Source organism: Phacochoerus africanus, chromosome 5 (assembly GCF_016906955.1).
Source record: "Phacochoerus africanus isolate WHEZ1 chromosome 5, ROS_Pafr_v1, whole genome shotgun sequence".
Lineage (NCBI taxonomy): Eukaryota > Metazoa > Chordata > Mammalia > Artiodactyla > Suidae > Phacochoerus > Phacochoerus africanus.
In genome coordinates, this window is record NC_062548.1 from 2,159,182 (window position 1) to 2,172,353 (window position 13,172).

The following is a 13,172-nucleotide window of genomic DNA, read 5'->3' on the forward strand; positions in this document are numbered from 1 at the left end:
AACCAAGACACTACCTTGGTGGGGAACCTTCTCAGCACCTCCTGCACCTGCAGATGAGGCTGAGCCTTGTGGGTGCCAGCCAGGACTCCCTGTGGCTGCAGCTGCATCCAAAGTGCTACCAGTGAACTTTGAGAGGCTGTCGGCCAAGCTTGTGTCTCTAGCCCACTGTGCCCAGAGCCCGGGAAGGCACAGAGGCTGTAGTCTTGCTCTTTTTTTGTTTTCTTTTGTCTTTTCAGGGCGGCGCCCATGGCTTATGGACACTCCCAGGCTAGGGGTCGAGTCAGAGCTGCAGCTGCCGGCCTACACCACAGCCACGGCAACGCAGGATCTGTGCCACACCTGCAACCTACACTGCAAATTGCAGCAACGCCGGATCCTTAAACACGGAGTGAGGCCAGGGGTTGAATCCACATCCTCATGGATACTGGTTGGGTTCTTAACCGGCTGAGCCACAACGGGAACTCCTGTCTTGCTCCTTATTGACTCTACAGGGCACGGAGACAGACACAGACGTCTGCTGGAGAAGAAAGGAGGGTCACGCCCCAGCTGCCTGGCTCTGCTCAGAGGCTGCCAGGCTGGGTGCTGCCTCCCAACCTGTGGGCCTCCTGCAGGGTCCCAGCTGGATGCCATCTGAGAATGCTCAGCTGGGAACGGAGCGAGAAGCACACGGTCAAGTCCAATAACTGAGAACACCGCCAATTACTGTTCTTCCAGCGCCACCCCTCCTCAGGGAGCGGGCTGATTCCTCCCGGAGCAGCCGCCTGCTGGCTGTGGGGGTGCAGGTGAGGGACGCAGCTTGGAACACGTGGCCGGCGGGGCAGCTGAGGAACCGGCCGCCAGTGAGAAGCAGCAGAAGGCGCAGCCTTTGCCACGCGAGGCAATGAACTGCTCCCTGGTGTGGTCTGGGGGGTGCGGTGAGGCGCTCCCGGAGAACCTCGCCCTGGCCTCGGGGGCCACCTTCAGAGGACACAGCTAAGCAGCGCCTAGACTCCTGGGCCACAGGCCCCGAGGTAATCAGTGAGTGCCAGTCCCTGAGCTTGCGGGGACGCGTCTGCAGACAGACGACCACTTCTGGGAGTCAAGCGAGAGAGTTTGCACCGGAGCCAGTCAGGAAGGAAGCAGCTGCCGGTAAACGTCCCTGCCCCCCTCCCCGGTTCACACATTAAGTCCTCCCCCCCCCACCCCCATGCGATGGCGCTGGGAGGTGGGGCTTTGGGGTGATGAGAGCACCAGGGTGGGGCATTAGCATGGGATGCACCCTCCTAACAAGAGGCCCCAGGGAGCCCGTCCCCCTTCCTCCAGTGGCCAGAAAGTGAACCAGGACCCAGAGCCGCACCAGACGTCGTGCAGCTGGAGGAGGGAGCATCACACCCAAACCTCAGGCCGTCCAGAGGCTGGACCCCAGCCGTGGACCCTCCCCGACGCGTCCTCTCTGGGGACAGGGTCTGACCTACAGAGCCAGGTGATGGGCTCCGCACTGAGCAGCCGCCCTGCTCTCCTGCAGCCGGACTCACAGAACGAGACTCCTCCGCGAGCCCCGAGCCCGCATCTCGCCCCGGGTGTCCACCCTTGGGCCTGTGACTCTGGTGGGGAGTCCCCATGTGCCTGGTGAGGCTGCGGGAAAGGAGACGCCACAGAGCCAGCTTGCTCTCGCCGTGGGGACCTCAGAACCTGCCCGTCCTCCGTGAGGACGTGAGGAGGAGCTGCAGCTGCCAGGGACAGCCGGACACCAGAGAGGGCGTCCAGGCGTCCCCGGCCCAGCCTTCAGGAGGCCACCCCCCGGGGAGGTGGATGCCCCGCGGGTCAGCTACCTGCGTAAATGCCACTGGTTGAGCCCCTGAGGTTGGGGTGAATGGTTGCTCTGTGCCAGGGACCTGAACCACCTCCAGGTCCACGTGTCTCAAGCCAGGCACAGGCTCCCACAAGCTGGCAGCTCCTTTCCCTGAGTTTTCCACTCAGAAAGACACGTCATCCCAGCCAGCAGCCCGGGGGCCCCCTCTGCGGCCCCTTATGGCTGTGTTCTGCCTGCATCACCTGCAGGCTGTTCGGGGGTTTTAGTCTCTCTCTTGTATGTTTATTTTACTGTCTAACCTGTATCATTACCTGTCTTTGACTCTGTTCAGACTTGTCTGTATATTTTGCTCTTGGGGAAAAGCACTGCTTTAACCCTAAAGAGGCAAAGAGAAGCAATAATAAAGGTTATTTATCGAACTAAAGAGCAACACCTGACATCAATTTGACTCTCGTTCCTTTGAAGGCAATCTGGTCTTTCTCTCTGACAATCACCTGTAAGTTCCTGTGTGTCTTTGATATTCCTCAATTTCACAACATAGCAATATGTGCGCCTTGCTGGGGCTGGGAGGGTTCTTCAATTTTCACTCTTCTGAAAATGTGCCTCCATTATCCCCTCAAGTAGCTCATAGGCCCGCTTTTTATCATCCCTTTTTCTTGAGGCCTATGAATCAGATATTAGCGTGTCTGCTTCTTTCATCCACACCTCTGACTTTCTTTTATATAGCTTCTTGTCGTGGTTTTGTATTGCTCAGATAAAGACTCTTTTCTCTCCTTTATAGGTAGGTTCCATTTATTTTAATGTACTGGTCCTTCTGTTATACTGTCCTTGCTTCTGCTCATTTGTTTATGCAGTTATGCAGGATTTCGGGGAGAGGGGACAGGAGGTCACAGCCCTCTAAGTGTTCTCGTAACCATCATGACAATCGGGACACTCAAGCACCATCACGATAGGAGGCTCCCTCTGCGACCGCTGCACAGTCACACTGGGCGCCCATCCCTAACCCTAGAGGCCACTAACCCATCTTCCAGCTCTGTAACTGTAATTTCCTGAATGTCGTAAAAATGGAACCGTGATACAGGTATCCTGTTATGACTGTCGTCTTCTATTCAGCATACCTCCTGGAGAGGCTTCCAAGTTCTTGCATGTATCAAAAGTTCCTTTTTCTTCTTTCTGTCTTTTTGGGGCCGCACCCACAGCATATGGAGGTTCCCAAGCTAAGGGTCTCCTTTTTGTTTCTGAATAGAACCGAGCTAATGTCCAGATTGGAAGACTACCTGTTAGGGATTTTTAGTTTGATGTCATTTTTTGTCACAGAACATGCACCACGTGACTTTGCTGCTTTTACATGCATTGAGGTCTGTCTGTGTTATCCTGGCATGGCCTCCACACCTGTAAACAGCGCGCATTCTGCTCCCGCTGGGCCGCCTATTTCGTGAACGTCCACGAATCCTCTCGTCCTTGCCGACGAGCTAGGACTTCCAGCAGCTGCTGAGGGTCGGGGCACAGGTCCTCGCCTGTATCAGGCGGTTTGTCTCTCCCTTTCAGCTCTGCCAATGTTTGCTTCGTGTATTCTGAAGGTCTGTTGCTGGGCTTATAAATATTTGCAATTACTATATACCTTCTTGGCGGATTGATCCTTTCTTTCATCGTTATACCACGCACCTTTTCCCCTATAAATTTCCCGTGCTTTTAAGTCTACTTGGGCTGATGCTATTCTTACAAAATAAATGTTTGCGTGATATGCCTCCCTTCTCTTACTTTCAACCTGCCCGCGTCATTACAGTTGAAGTGAGGTTCAGCACCTGGTAAACAACACACACGTGGGTCCTGGTGTTTTATGCCCTCTTCAAACCTCCATCTCGGGAGACCAAGACCCCCGAGCGGCGAGGGAGCGGCGGGACCGGGTGACCTTTCCGCGTCACTGCATCTGACAGAGCTGCCCCAATCCAGGCCTGCGGGACACCCGAGGGTCACAGAAGCCGCCAGAAGATGCGAAAGGGCGCGGCCACCGCCGCTACGCCCAACACGGTTCCGCGGCGGCCGTCGGATTGGCCGCCCGCCAGGCCCCGCCCCAACTGGCCCCGCCCCCAGGGCCCTGTCCGCGACCCAAGCCGCCAATAAAGTTGCGCTCGGAGCCGACCGGAAGACGCGCCGTAATCCGCGCCAGCGGCCGTCGTAAAAGCGCCAGTCTCCCCGGGTGACTAGCAACGCGGGGAAGATGGCGGCGTTGGTGGCGGCTGAGGCGGCGGTGACCCGGGGCCCCGCGGAGGCCGCCGAGGCGGCCGAGGCGGCGGAGCTGAGCCGCGCCCTGAGCCGCCTGTTGCCCGGGCTGGAGGCCGACAACAAGCTGGGCCGGCGGCGCGCGCTGGAGGCGCTGCAGCGTGAGCTGGAGGCAGCGCGGCCTGAGGCGCCCGACGCCGACCCCGCCGCCGCGGCCGCCGCCTTCCAGGGCCCGTGGGCCCGCCTGCTGCTGCCGCGCCTGCTGCGCTGCCTGACCGACCCGGCCGAGGGCTGCCGCGCGCTGGCCGTGCACCTGCTGGACCTGGGCCTGCGGCGCGCCGCGCGGCCTTGCGACGCCCTCCCGCGCCTGCTGCCCGCGCTTGCCGCCCGCCTCGCCTGCCCCGAGCCCGCGCGCCGCCCGCCTCCAGAGCCCTGCGAAGAGCTGCGCCTGGCGCTCGTGCAGCTGCTCGGGCTGGCCGTGCGCCTGGGCGGCACCGCGCTCGCGCCCCACCTGGACGACGCGGTGCGGGTGCTGCGCTGCACGCTGTTGGACCCCTTCGCCGCCGTGCGCCGCGAGAGCTGCGAGTGCGCCGCCGGCCTGGCGCGCGCTACGCCAGGTGCTGCTCCCCCGCAGGCCCTCACCCCGCGCCGTCCTCGGCTCCCTCCCCCGTCGTTGCCCCCTGCCGGGCGGGAGCCGCGTGGCTGAGCCCCCCTCACGGGGACTGCGCATGGCGCGTGCTCACTGCTGGTTGAGTTGAGCCCCACGCGGTCCCCACCTGCTCCCGCACCGGCGGCTTCCTATCAGAATTCCCGTCGTTCTGGTCAGTAGTGGACCAGAGCCTGCCTAGCCTGCCCCGTTCTGAGGACCCGAGGGGTCAAAGAACTCGTCCACGTCTTTCAGACGGGTCTCAAGCCTGGCTGTCACGAAGAACTGATTCTGACTTTCCGTGAGGACCTTAGGAAGCGGGGTGGCCTCGCCCGAGGCAGGGCTAGTCCAGCTTCCTGCAGCATTGCTGGGCGTCTGGCCAGGGGCTCAACCAGACGTGGGACAGGCGGTGTGGCACTGCTCCATGTTCCTTTCGGGCACCTGTCACACCCGTGGGCAGCCTCATGCCCTCCCCTCACAGCTCCTGGGTTCAGCCGGGATGAGGTCAAGCCCCAGCCTCTTCCCTTGGGTCCCCCAAGCCTCTGGGTCCTCCGGAGAGGTGCTGCTTGGGTCACACCCATCCCGGTGCCTCTGCTGGTGCCGGGAAAGTGAAGCTGGGCCAGGGTGGAGGCCCGTGGGTTCCGCTGGTGACGGGTGGCCTCCCGTGTCCCACAGACCACTTCCACATGCAGTCGGAGTCCTTGATCGGCCCCCTGATGCAGAGCATCTCCCACCAGCACTGGAAGGTGCGAGTGGCCGTCATTGAGGCCACAGGCGCCGTGATCCAGTTCGGCAGCGGAAAGTCTGTGGACGACGTGCTCCCGCACTTTGCTCAGCGGCTCTTTGACGACGTCCCCCAGGTAATGGGCTTCTTCCTCCGGGCAGTCCCTTTTGTCCACCAGAAGTGTGCCCGTGCTCTCCGTCACTCGCTCGCCTTGGCCTTTTCTTTAAAGCTATCCTCGTGTGACACCCAACATCTCTTTATTGTTCCCAGTCACGGGGTGTCTTTGAGAAACGGGGGAGAGCCGAGAATTGTCTCGACACACTTGTTAGTCGTAACTCCAGGGGCTGTGGCAGGGGACCTTCCTTTGAGGAAGGAACTTTGAGTCTTGGCGCAGCTCGCAGAGGCATCTGCGGCATATGCCCTCCATCAGGGCGGCCTGACGGAGAAGCCCCATAGGCTGGAGAACCAGGCGCTGGAGAAGGACGGAGTCAGGGCGGGTGTGTTGGGGTAATTTGCCCCGTTGGCTTTGGGGCAGACAGGCAGGTGGGGATGAGAAAGCTGGCTCTTGCGTTGGTGGAGCCGGCTCGGAGGGCCGTCACGGATCTGAGGCCCCAGGGAGCAGAGCAGAGGCTGCTGTGAGCAGGCCGTCCCCAGGGGAGGATCCGGCGAGGCAGGCGCACAGGCTCCAGGGACCTGCTTGAGTCCTGCTGCACTTTTGCATAAACGCCTAGGGGCCGGGCTGCCCGCTGGTCCTGTAGGAGCTTGGTGTAGCTTGAAGAATCACCAGACTTCCTCAGGGGGGCGCTGTTTGGCACGCCTCCCAGCAGCGCACCAGGTTCTGATTCCTCTGTCATCACGGCACCTGTCACTGTTTTTCCTTCCTTTCGTGTTTCCTAGTGGGCGTGAGGGTAGCCGCCTGTGCTTTGACCTAGGTTTTCCTGGCCCGTAGGATCAGTGGTGCGACGGTCTCTCGGTGAGCAAGCCGGGGCCGTTACCTTACACACTGGAACATTCAGGTTGCGTGACTCAAGGCCGTTCGCAAGAGCTTTGTGCCAAATCCAAAGGCTCCGGTCGTCTGTTCCTGCCAAACAGAAAGTTAAAGGCTCTGGTCACTAACCTTCTTGGCAGGGGACCGGGAGGGCGGGTGGCCTTGCTTCTCCTCAGGAGCCTGGCCACCTTGGGTGTGCAGGATGGGGCCCAGGACGTGGGAAGAGGGGCGTCGCGGGGCGGCGGGGCGAATGCAGCTTTCCCCAGGCTCAGAAAGCTCCCCCGCCCGTGCCGCCGTGTGCACCATCCAGGCGAGAGCGCCCAGCTCAGGTTAAGCCCTCTGTTGCCCCAGGGCTCCATGACGTGGGGGCCTCCCTCCGCCCACTGCCGGCTCTCTGACCAGAAGACAGAATTCCGTGTGCTTTGTGTAGTTGGGGTGAACACAGCCCTGTTGCCAAAGCTGTGGGAGGTGACGGTGCAGGCCTTATAGGGCCGCCCAGCCAGGAAGCCTGGGCTCCACCGCCCGGGTGCAGGTGCCTCTGCGCTTAAGCGCGCCCGTCCTGGGCCAGCAGCAGTGGAGCAGGTGGGGGGGCCTGGGGGGGTGAGAGAATGAACCTTAGCTCTGCCTGGGGAGTCCTGGGGAAGCCAAGGAGAGCAGCCTGCCCCCCCTCCCCCCCCGGTCCAGTTCCGGCTCCCTGGGGAGCCCACAGGATGCCATGTAACCAGGCCTGGCGGGTGGACCTTGCCTGAGTGAAGCTGGGCGGGTACCCCAACCCTTGGTCCAATCAGAACATCACGAAGACGAGGCCTGTTGCTGCTCCCTGGGTCTCGTGCACCTGCGGTGGGCGACGCAGGTGGAGACAGACACAGACAGCCGGCCAGGAGGCCCCCACCCAGAAGACCGGGAACTCACCACGGGGCTGGGGCCAAGCTGGGGGCCCGCCGTGGCCAGTGAGGGGCCGGCCTGAGCCCTGGTGTCCTCTTACCAGCAGGACACGGGGCCCTGGCAGTCCAGCCCCCACAGTGGTGGGGAGGCCCCGGGCAGCCGCCTGTGCCCTCAGCGTCCTGTCTCCTGCAGGTGCGCAGGGCGGTGACACGCGTGGTGGGGGGCTGGCTGCTGGACCTGCGGGACCGCTACTCCTTCTTCCACAAGCTCATCCCGCTCCTGCTGAGCGGCTTCGACGACGACATCCCCGACATCGCGTGAGTGCTGCGGCCAAGGCCGTGCTCTGGGCGCCGTGGGCCGTCGTCCTCGCTTGCCGGGGAGCCGCAGCCCCTGCCGGGTGCTCCCGTGAGCTCTCCGTGCAGTGTCCCTTGGTCACAGTCTCCTACGGAAGCCGCCCCGTCCCCGTGTTGTGCGTGCTGGGAGGTCGCCGGCCTTCTGCAGTTTTGCACCTGTGGCACGGGCTCCCGGGCGGGAGTCGGCCCCCTTCCAGTGCTGCGGGCTCATGATGGAACGCGCGGCAGACCTGCTGGCGGGTTCCCAGCGGCCACCCCCGGGCCCTACCCCCGCAGGCACCCCTGACCTGGGTCTGTGTTGCGCTGCAGGTATGAGGCGACCAGCCTCTGGGAGAAGGTCGGCCTGCAGTGGCAGACGGAGAACGAGGAGAGCCTCAAGGACAAGCTGGACTTTGCCGGCCCGCCCCCGGCCCGTCACCCTTCGCCAGGTGAGTGCCTGCCGCGCCCCCAAGACAGTGGTGTGTGTTCCTTTCCTGGGGGCGCTGCGCCAGGCCGCCTGGCGTCTGTGTGACTTCGCAGGGGCTGCCCCAGTCTGGTGCTGTCAGGCCTGTGGTAGTGTGTGGGCCTCCTGCTAACGCACAGTGGGGCCGCAGGTTGCACCCCAGCCCCCCAGGGAGCAGCGGCGCGAGCAGCCTCGTAGCGGACTGTCGTCTGTCACACACGTCTGCTCGGATCTCTGGGCCGGGCTCTGACTGCTTAAGTCGTCGTGGAGACCTGAGGATTCCTGATGATGCTTTGTCATCAGCAAGTCCTGCGGCTTCTCTCGGCTCGGACTGCCTTTAAAGTCCCCGGCTCGGCCCAGCCTGGCAGGCACTGGTGTCGGCTGCGGCTTTGCCCCCTGAGAGCCCCCCTCGTCTCCGCCTCTCCCTCCCGCGCGGTCCTGGGTGGAAGCAGCCAGGCCCACCCTGGGGCCGTGTGCCAGTGCCGTGGGCCCCACAAGCTTGGACGTGGCAGCCAGCAGCGTCCTCCCACGTCTGTGTGGCTGGTTCTCAGGCCCTGGTGGCCGAGGAGCACGGCTCTCTGCCGACAGACGCCGTTGGCCTCTGAGAGAGGAAGGCGGCTGCGTTGCCCGTGGACCGGGGTCCGGGCAGACAGTCCGCTTTCTGTGGGTCCACGCCCTGCACGGGGTGCACTTCCTGTACCAGCGCCGGAACCGTCTCCACGTGCTCAGCCCAGGCGGCCCGCTGTCGTCTCTGGGTCGCTGAGGAGTTGACCAGAGTGCTCTTCTCACGCGGAGGCACGAGCCCCAGCTCGCAGTTGAGCCAGAGGATCGGGGCGTGACGGCGGGGCCCAGACCCTCCCGCGCCACACGGTCTGTCCTTCGGTTGAATCTGTTTCCCTTGGGGATGCCTGACTGCAAAGGCCCTTGCCCCTCGCGGTGGCGAAGGACCTGCTGTGTCTTTTGACGCGGGAGACTAGCCCCGGCTCTCTTTTTGAACCAGTTTTAGAGCCACGTAGGCTGCCCTTCCAGTGGACACCGTCGTGACCCCTGTTGGCCGCCTGAGAGCCAGGCCTGCTCCGCTCTGCCGCGGGTCTCACCCAGGCCCTCGGGGGGCGGGCGGCTGTGTCTGCAAAGCCAGCGGAGAGCGGCGTGCGGGGCCACGTGCTGTGGGCCCACCTGCGGGGGGGTGCGTGCGTGCAGACACGGCTGTCCTTCCAGTGAGGGGCCGAGCCCCGGGGACAGTGGCTTGTCCTCGGCAGATGCCCCTCCCCGCCTGAGGGTCTCCCCTTCTTCAGGATGGCCCACTGCTCGTCACCCGTCAGCTTCCTCTGCTTCTGAGACAGCCAGAACCCGAGCCCCCTCGGGTCTCCCCGCTTGGGACGGCCTCTGAACGCACAGCACGCGACAGACCTGCCGTCGCACTGGGACACCCTGGGAAAGTGGTGGTCTGTGTTCTGCCTGCAGTTAAATCGCGCCTGGTCTCACTGTGCCACAGGATGACCCGACGGCGTGGGTGCCGCTGAGCTCGACTCGAGAGCCTTGGGGGGAGGTGGTTAAAGATGGGATCACACTGGGGAGGCCTGCAGCCCCTTTCTGGCCGGGTCCTGCTCTGCGCCGGGAGCCGCGCCCGGAGGCCAGCGTTTGCTGCACGTCCGTTGATGCCCGAGGGGCCTGTGCCGGGACCGCAGCCTGGCCAGACCTGCAGGAGAGCCCGGCGAGCTGGCCAGAACGACGGCCTGAGGATTGGGGGCGAGTGTCTGGTGTGCGGAAGTGAAGAGGAAGGTCCAGGCGACCGTGGCAGCCCAGTGCTTGTCAGGGCCCCCCGGTGCCTCCCAGGCCAGGAGGGCACGGGCCTGCGAGCGAGCCCCCGCTGAGCCGGCAGGCCCGTGGCGCGCCTGTGCTCGGCCCAGGGTGAGTGCTACGTGCGGGAGCGCCACCTGCCGGTGCGTGGGGCCCGCGCACAGACCAGTGCGTTTATCTGAATAGCCGCCGTGAGGGTTGGGTTGATCTGAGCCGTGAGCCAGGTTTCGTGCGGATTTTTTAAGTGTTCCAGTCTTTCTTCCTGGAGCGATTGAATCATGGTTTCCTAACGTCTAATCCCGAGCAGAGGGCAGCCCCGTGAGTTCCCACGAGCAGTGGGAAGTGTCAGGGACGGTCACCTGCCGCTCCTTTTGGTGACGGGGCAATCGCACCACCACCGGGAGGAGGCGCCTGGTTCTTCCTGCGTCACCCCTGAGCCGGCGTGGGAGGTGGTGGGTCCTCTTCTCGGGCTCTGAGCAGGCTCTGCTCTTGGACCCCCGACTCAGGTCCCGGCTCCCCAGAAGCCTCCCCTGCCAAGCCCTGCATTTTGCACTTGGCACCCCTGCCAGGTCTGGGCCTCCTTCTTGCCAGCTGACCCCTCACCCCCTCACTGGACCTGGTCCCCTGCTCACCTTTACCAGTGGCTCCCCTGAAGCTAGCCAGCCCTCTGGCCGTGGCGGTGAGTTTTGTTTCAGTTATGGAGAGAAGCCAGCCGCATGGGTGTTTGCACCCCGCCTGCCCTGAGGAGGCCAAGCCAGCGCGGGGTCTGTCTGTTTCTCCACTGCCGACGTCTCTTTGTGCCTCATTCTTGCCGAAGTGCTGCAGTCGTTTCCAGAGAAAAGAGAAGTGGACTGAGGCGGGGCTTAGCTGGGTGCCTGCCAGCAGCTGGACCCTGGACTTGAGCGGGTTCACCTGGGGGTCTCCCTGTGCGGCCACCACTGCAGCAGGAAGAGAGGCTCCATCTGGAGCGGGAACCGGAACCGCCACGCGTTGCTGGTGGCAGTATGGTGCGATCGCTTCGGGAAGAGTCTGGCTGCTTCCCGACACATTGAGCGCGTGCTCACCAGGTGACCCAGCCGCTCCAGCCCTGGCCGCGTCCCCAGCAGACTAGAAGATGTGTGTCCACCAGGCCGTGTAGATGCACGTCCGTGGCGGCGCAGCTCACCATGGCCCCAAAGTGGAGACCACGTCTCACGCAGCCCTGGTGGCAGAGCTTCCGCAGGGGCCGTCCCTGTGCCACCCGGGACCGGAGCTGCTGGTCCTGTGGCTCCCAAGGCCTGGAATGGGTTCGAGGGACAGAAGAACGGAGTGTTTGGTGTGTGCGTGTGGCACCGCCTGCCGGGAAGGGAATTCCAGAGCCTGGAACAGAGTCAGCAGCCTCTCTCTGTAAAGGCCAGAGAGGAAGTAGTCTGGGCTGCGCCGGGCGAGGGGCAGGGTCGGCACAGCTGTGTCCAGGGAGCCTCGACTGAGGAACACAGGCGCCCTCTGAGCTGCAGCCACCCCCCCCCCCCACCGTCTCAGGTCACGTGTCCCTCAGCTCACGAACGCCACAACAGACTTGTCATCCAGAAGAAAGCAGCATGGATTGTTTTGGCTTTTTGTTTTTTACGTAATTAAAACAAGCTCACTTAAAAGCCAACAGAACTCGAATCATTTGGAACTCATTCCATCATACACCGTAAAAATAGAAAAGAAACAGGAATGAAAATTCAAAATGGGGCCTCATGGTACAAGCTGTTCTTTCTACAAAAACACCCTTTAATCTCTGACACGTCAGGGTCTCTCTTCTGTCTTTAGAGCTGTGGAATCTTTAAGGCCAGAATCCTCAAGGCTTTTTTGTCCAAACGGAGACGCTTACCCTGCAGTTCATAAGGAAACACAGAGAACCGAGAGCAGCTGAAGCTCTGAAACCAGAGACCTGGGCTGAAAGGTGAGAAGCTCAGCCATCAAGGCAGCGTGGCGGCAGCGGGAGCGGGCCCGACGGGCCGGGCGGCGCGGTGGAGCTGCCGCCACCCCTCCGGAGACGCACGGAGATGAAGCCCAGGTGCCGTGTGCACCCGAGGGGACGGCCCGGGCACCTTCCCAGAGGAACGACGGCCGAATGGGTTTCCTCCAAATGGAAAGTCCCGCTCCCAGAAAGACGTCGAGGGGACGAAAGTACCAGCCGCAGGCTGGGGGGTGTGCGAACCGCGTGCACGAGGACTCGGGCCCAGAGCACAGGGAGGGCTCGAGGCTCCGTGGCACGGAGACAGGCCAGTGGTTTGGTCCCGTGGTCCGGTGGGCGGAAAGATGTGAAAAGACACAGCCGTCGGATAAGCACCGGGGGTCCCACGCACAGCCGGGAGGGTAGACGGCTGGGGCACCCACGGGTGCTTCCCTGAGAGAAGGGGGGTGGAGTCCGCACCGGTGCGTGTTGCAGCCTGTCTGTAGCAGCTCAGGCGCTGTCTACGCAGTGGGGTGCCGCTCAGCAGGGAGGGTCGGTGCCTCCACCACGCGCAGTGTGAAGAGCCAGGCTGAGCCGCGTACACTGTGGGGTTGGCACTCCCGGCAGACCTGGGCGATGAGGCTCCTGTGGCAGCGGCGAGGACCGGGCTGGAGGCGGGGTGGTGCCAGCGCGCAGGGAGCTCAGGCAGTGGGTGTTATCCGCATGGGTGACAGTGCCCAGGGGGACCCACCTGGCAGCACCTGGCACCTCGTGCCCTGGGGGCGTGCCGTTTACAGGCATCTCCTATCTCCGTGTTGCTGTGACCTCTGCAGGGGGTTAGGACACTTCCTGGCGTCGTTTCTGACTCAGAGTGGTGTGACTTCCCTTAAGCCTCGCGGTGAAACCCCTACGTGTGCCGCCCACGCGGGGGGGGGGGGGGGGGGGGCGTGGTGCTCCTCACGCGTGGTGGAGGTTTTCTCCGCGACTCTCTGCTTCCCCCGCCCTCTGGCCTGCAGAGCGCCGCCCGGGGCTGGGCTGCCGGGAGCTGGTCTTCAGAAACCTCGCCAAGATCCTGCCCGCCATCTGCCACGACGTCACCGACTGGGTGGCGGGGACCCGGGTGAAGGCCGCGCAGCTGCTGGCGGTGCTGCTGCTCCACGCGGAGGACCACGCCACCCAGCACCTGGAGCCCATCCTGCGGACCCTGCTCCACGCCTGCGCTGACGAGGAGGCGGCCGTGGTCCGCAGCGTGAGTGCCCCTCACCGTGACCTCCCGGTCGGCCACCTGTAAACGGGGACATGCGCGGTCAGGAGCGCCCCCCCCCGCGTTCAGGTTCAGATGTCTCTGGGGCCCTGGGCCCCCCCACCCCACTTTTGCACCCCCTCCCAGCCCCC

The 13,172-nt window shown here is 63.3% G+C and overlaps 1 protein-coding gene across 1 annotated transcript in view; it reads left to right on the forward strand.

Annotated features, from left to right (window-relative positions):
* Positions 1-3,994: 3,994 nt before the first annotated feature.
* DNAAF5 (dynein axonemal assembly factor 5) overlaps positions 3,995-13,172 on the forward strand; it is a 36,142-nt gene continuing 26,964 nt past the window's right edge. The window contains exons 1-5 of the mRNA XM_047779356.1: positions 3,995-4,632; positions 5,337-5,521; positions 7,451-7,575; positions 7,921-8,039; positions 12,794-13,026. Of these exons, the coding sequence (XP_047635312.1) occupies positions 4,014-4,632; positions 5,337-5,521; positions 7,451-7,575; positions 7,921-8,039; positions 12,794-13,026 (1,281 nt within the window). The 5' untranslated portion in view covers positions 3,995-4,013. The remainder of the gene's footprint in view (positions 4,633-5,336; positions 5,522-7,450; positions 7,576-7,920; positions 8,040-12,793; positions 13,027-13,172) is intronic.